Raw genomic sequence first — 5,752 nt, 5'->3', positions numbered from 1 at the left:
AGAGAGACAAGACTGGATTACAACTTAAACTTTGCGGCCCTGCTCTCGCTCTCCGTTTCTCTCAAAAGGCAACAGCAATTGCAACCACATCACCATTTTATATAAATCAGGCAAATATACACCTAATTCAAGTATAATGATTTTGACAAGTACCCAATATTTAGTGACAACTTTATTTTGCAATATATGCATTGATACATTTTGTTGTGTAATACATTTTTTTTGTATTTAATTAAAACTGTTTTAAGAAGAAAAAACATCTTTAAAAGCACATGCACTCTGTGGTGTGGGAAAGTGTGCTAGTGAAATATTATGAACAATTGTGTGTTTTCAATTTAATTGCTTTGATTTAATAGTAGATTTACATATCATGTGCGCCCAAGGCTTTTCTAATCAATAATTCTGAGCAGCATACAAAGTTAATTTTTGTAAGATTATAATAAACTGGCAGCTTTCTTTTTTTTCAATTATAAAATTGAGTTTATAATAAGGTCATATGACCATGAAACAATGAAAGATATGATTTTGTGCAACATGAATATAATTTATTATATAATACAAAAATATATTGATCGTTTTTATTGAGCATTTAATTATTATATTCATTATGAACTTCATTTTATAGCCCTTTACTAAAGATTTAAATAAAATAATGAAAATAATGTGGTCATCTTTGCTTGACCCAGTGCTGTCATTTATTAGCAGTATAATTTTTTATGGATCTCAAGACCAATTATTCCTCTATTAACCTCACATTAACAATTTTGTTTTTCAATTTATTTTTATTTATTTTAATATTTTATTATTTATAACGTATTAATTAGGCAATTCTGACACATCAGTATATATGTGGTAATTTTAATAAACTCTTAATCTGATTTTAAACCACCAGTTTTCAAATATGCCACATCTGAGACATTGCACTAGATTGACCCCGCGTCGGCAGGCCGAAACTCTCCAGCTCTGGAGCTCTGGAGGGGTGGAGGTCTCGGAAGTGTCCCAGAGGAGGCAGCAGATGATGGGCATGGCAGTGTAGCGAGTAAGCTTCTCCTAGTCCTGGGCCGCCAGCGAGGCCTTGGAGGAGCAAACCCGGTTCCACTCGTTTCATCTTCTTGGGCTGCTTCTTGCGGCGAGGACGGTATTTGTAGTTCGGGTGATCCTGGAGGTGCTGCAAACGCAGTCGTTCGGCTTCCTCCACAAACGGACGCTTGTCTAGTGTGCTTAGAGCCTTCCAGGATTGACCTAAAAACATCATCCAATCAGTGTTATTGTTTCAGGATTCATTGTGCTACTTTTTGTGTTTGCTGTTTTGGCTTTAGTGGTTTATAAATATGATTTTTATCATACCTTGTTCAGTCATTACAACATTGTTCTAATTTAATGCAGAAACAATGCCAGGTTATTGAGCCATATTCCTCTGATTATTTAGAAAAATGTAATTTAGCTCTCTGGTGGAATAAATATACAAATATAATCATGCACAAATGATTTTTAAATGAGCTGTCACAATTTTTACATTTGCAGCAGCTTTTGGTGAAAACAGATGTAACACAAGTACTGAGAAACGTGTGTGTGACATGAGCGAATCATTACATATAACTGGTGCAGTTGGGTTGTAGTTTTTAAATTATTAATGGGTCAATGGCTTCAGACAATCGGCAGCTTGTGTGTCTGCCACAGCCCTGTTATATTTAAAAAAATAAGGACATCAAAATGTCTCCCTGAGAAACAGTCAAACACAAATATTGTGCAAGATTTACATATCATGTGCGCCCAAGGCTTTTCTAATCAATAATTCTGAGCAGCATACAAAGTAAATTTTTGTAAGATTATAATAAACTGGCACCTTTCTTTTTTTTTCAATTATAAAATTGAGTTTATAATAAGGTCATATGACAATGAAACAATGAAAGATATGATTTTGTGCAACATGAATATAATTTATTATATAATACAAAAATGTATTGATCATTTTTATTGAGCATTTAATTATTATATTCATTATGAACTTCATTTTATGGCCCTTTACTAAAGATTTAAATAAAATAATGAAAATAATGTGGTCATCTTTGCTTGACCCAGTGCTGTCATTTATTAGCAGTATAATTTTTTTATGGATCTCAAGACCAATTATTCCTCTATTAACCTCACATTAACAATTTTGTTTTTCAATTTATTTTTATTTATTTTAATATTTTATTATTTATAACGTATTAATTAGGCAATTCTGACACATCAGTATATATGTGGTAATTTTATTAAACTCTTAATCTGATTTTAAACCACCAGTTTTCAAATATGCCACATCTGAGACATCGCACCCCTGCCGATGCACTAGATTGACCCCAGCTTAACCCCTGTGATGTGGTGTATAGCGAGCGTCTTACCCAGCATCTTACTGAGCACGGCGTTATGCAGATCTGGGTTCTGGAGGGCCAGACGTTTGCGCTCATCTTTAGCCCACACCATGAAGGCATTCATCGGCCTCCTGATCCTCGACTCCCCCCCTGATTTCCCCTCACCAGAGCCCAGGGTCAGAGCTCCAGCACGGGTTGAGTCCGGGCTTCTCGTCCTGGCCTCTGCTTCGGCCCCTCCGGTTCGGGACCCTGTCTGTGTTCCAGAGCCAGGCAACGGTGCCAGCTCTGTGGTCCGGCTGCGGTCAAAACCATGTGCCCGGTCAGGGCCCGGAGTGCTGGAAGAGGCACCCCATGTCCCACGCTCCGCAACCAGGCTAAGCTGAGAACTGGCCTCTTGACAGCAACTAGACTCAGATATATTCATTCCAGCAAGACCACCACGGTTAAAGCACGCTGTTGTCTTTGGAATGAAGCAACACCAGGACGTCTCTATGCTACTTTAAGCTACTTTAAATACAGACTGACCAGTAACCCAAATAAAAGGAATCATAAAAAGAAATAAAAAGAGCTAGAAAAGGCTGCACTCTTTGTTTTCGGATGTTTCAGAAGTATAAAATCCCACAGATGTTAATGTTTTGTAACTCCAGACGGTATATATAGTTCTTGTGCTGAGTTTGAAAGTTGTAGTGAGTTTTGATGAACCCATGGTGTAAATATATACGTGGCCTGAGCCAATCAGAGCGTCGGCCCGGACAGGAGAGGCGGGAGGGGTAGCCAGTGGGAGTTCTCCTGCCCCTCTTTACAGCCTCCACAGACAGAGAGATGTAATCTGAGAGGGCCATTGTTTTAGGCCTGCTGTACACACACTCATATAGGGCACATATACTAAATCATAACACACACTTGTGCACGCACAGGAACCCTGTTTGTACTGGGGGCTGGGACCACAAAGAAAGCTGTGCACTTGAGTGTTAACAACTTGTAACAATGAGCGCAAATGTAAAGACATGGCAATCAACACGAAGTGAAGAAAACACATAAACCTAACACACATACTAATGTAACATAACCGTTTTAGTCCTGAATATAAAGCTAAGCCTGCTCTCTGGTTTCTTGGTAGTATAAAATAACCATACTTAAAGTGATTTATAGACAGTTTTCACAGCTAAATATTTGTGGTCAACCCATAATTTATTTAAAAATACATTGTAAAAAGTGAAAACATGCAGTTTTTACCCTGAAAAATTAGTTTTATCGTATGTGACCCTTAAAAATTACGTTGTGTAACTCAATATAGTCAGGCTGATTTAGTCATATGAAATATTATATTTGACTTGGATAAAACCAGATAATTTAAAAGCTTATTTTGTTAGTTAATGTGCTTGTGTTTTTTTTTTACAGTGCAGATTATTTGTATAGGGGTGAGAAGTGTTAAGGCTGTTTAATTAAAATTGTGGACATGAAAAGTTCACAAATCTACAGCAAAAAAATTGCTAATACTTCAGCTTATACATTTCTATACATTTCATATCCTGTACTTTTGATTTTTTTAAATGTTGATTTTATTTATTTTTATCTTAAATGTATTTTTTCTTTGTATATATATATATATATATATATATATATCAGGTTGTACTTTCAGAGATTTTATTCCATCTGTTACAATTCTTTTTGTTGACTAAAATATTATACCCTTTTTATGATTTAATTTAAAATACTCAGAAATAAATAAATAAATAAATATCACGCTTAGTGTGAGCTGGCAATCTTCCTGTCTGGGCTTGTTTGCAAACAAAGTATTTTATTGCTCACCTAAACATTATTTTTATAGTCTAATGAGCTGAAATCATGGCCGTGCTCTGGGTGACAGCGGCATTTATTACATGCAGCATAGGAGGAGGCGAGTCATTAAACAGCTGCGATTACAAGGAACTTCACAATTCACAATGAGCTTCATTAAATTCATGCAAGTAAAATGGATAATATTAAAATAGTTATGTTTGCCAGTGAAGTGAAGTAGAGTAGACCGATCTCCATCACTCTTGTTATAAACATAGAAGAATGAGATGGGTTGTCGGCCCGCCTTTCTACTTTGAGAAGGGTCACGGGTCAACAACAGTTGAACACAATCGTTTAACCTCATCTAACTCAAGAGGATGTGAAAGTTAAAGACCAGCACTCTTAACTTCACAAACTGATTGTGAAAAACTATATCCATATGTTTAACACTCTAGGTACACTAGTGCATGTGTATGAAATGTAAAGTTGGTTTTTGATTTACCTCATAAAAATGTGAAGGAACCACATTTATACATTCTCAAACATCCATGTGAAAACCACAAATTAGTCCTGTGGTTACTTGTCTCCACACCTATGCAATTCATCCAGTCTTAAGACGGCTACATCCAGCCAATTTCTCCCCCCATTGAGCACTACATCAATATTCTCGACTCTATGAATAAATGCATGGCGAGGCATGAGAGTTCAGGCCGCACAGAATCGCACTGTGAGGGAAATGGAGTTCTATGTGTATGTGAAGTGGATTTAGCTCCATTAGTACAGTAGGCAGCTCAGGAGGAGGCCACAAAAGGCCATGAGAGGTGTTTTATTGTTTAATCTATGCAGACTTGTCATCGTTTTCTGAAATATAATGGTGCTGGCATTTGTCTTTGGGAAAATGAGAGAGCTATTATGCAGAGAGTGTGATGGGTGTAAAAAGGGAAATGTGCAGCTGTTACCTTTACAACTTTTTTCTGCCCAACCTCTGCCTAAAACGTACATTTTTAGAACACTGAGCATAACAGGCAAATTATGTCCATCAAACACATATTTGCATAGAAAAACAATGGAAAAAACAGCGCAGTGGAATGCAAAAATGAAAAAAAGAATTTTAAAACTGGCATGAAATGATGAAATCGATGTACATCTATGATTCACGTCTATTTTCTAAATGCATGTTATCGATCTTATTGTGAACAATGCATCCCCCCAAATAATAATAATTCAACAACTGAACCAACTGTCCAACATTTTTTTTTCTTTTTTAATAATCTTTTACACTCAGATATACATCACAAAACAGAAGAAATCTGCTACTTCCATGACATCTCAATTTTAAAGGGTTGTGAAGAAAATGTTTTAATATACTAATTTACATTATTATTATTTAATAATTAATAAATGTTTATTTTTAGCTGAAAAACATGTTATTTAATTACTTACCAGAAAATTGTTATTTTGATAAGAAAAAAAAAGTCATTTTAACAAGGGTATTTTAACAGGAATTTCTTTGTGTTGTGTCCTTGAGTATGGTATAATCAAACCAAATTTATATATATATATATATATATATATATATATATATATATATATATATATATATATATATTTTTTAC

General features: G+C 35.3%; 1 protein-coding gene across 1 annotated transcript; it reads right to left on the bottom strand.

Annotated features, from left to right (window-relative positions):
• Positions 1-895: 895 nt before the first annotated feature.
• On the bottom strand, positions 896-3,024 carry LOC107571663 (transcription factor SOX-18-like). The gene is made up of 2 exons (XM_016257998.1): positions 2,388-3,024; positions 896-1,242 (listed from the first exon to the last, which is right to left on the bottom strand). The coding sequence occupies exons 1-2, from the start codon at positions 2,779-2,781 to the stop codon at positions 896-898; spliced, it is 741 nt and encodes a 246-aa protein (XP_016113484.1). The 5' UTR covers positions 2,782-3,024.
• Positions 3,025-5,752: the final 2,728 nt, after the last annotated feature.

The sequence above is a fragment of the Sinocyclocheilus grahami genome, unplaced genomic scaffold (assembly GCF_001515645.1).
Source record: "Sinocyclocheilus grahami isolate Dianchi unplaced genomic scaffold, SAMN03320097.WGS_v1.1 scaffold1631.1, whole genome shotgun sequence".
Taxonomy (NCBI): Eukaryota; Metazoa; Chordata; class Actinopteri; order Cypriniformes; family Cyprinidae; genus Sinocyclocheilus; species Sinocyclocheilus grahami.
The sequence above is the reverse complement of the archived record's forward strand: the minus strand, read 5'-3'. Positions and strand labels throughout refer to the sequence as shown.

Bases quoted from the DNA above. Each gene is read 5' to 3' on its own strand.
- LOC107571663 (XM_016257998.1), bottom strand. From the start codon at position 2,781: ATGAATATATCTGAGTCTAGTTGCTGTCAAGAGGCCAGTTCTCAGCTT. The intron at 1,243-2,387 runs GTAAGACGCTCG...TGATGTTTTTAG, and splicing joins CGTGCTCAGTAAGATGCTGG to GTCAATCCTGGAAGGCTCTA.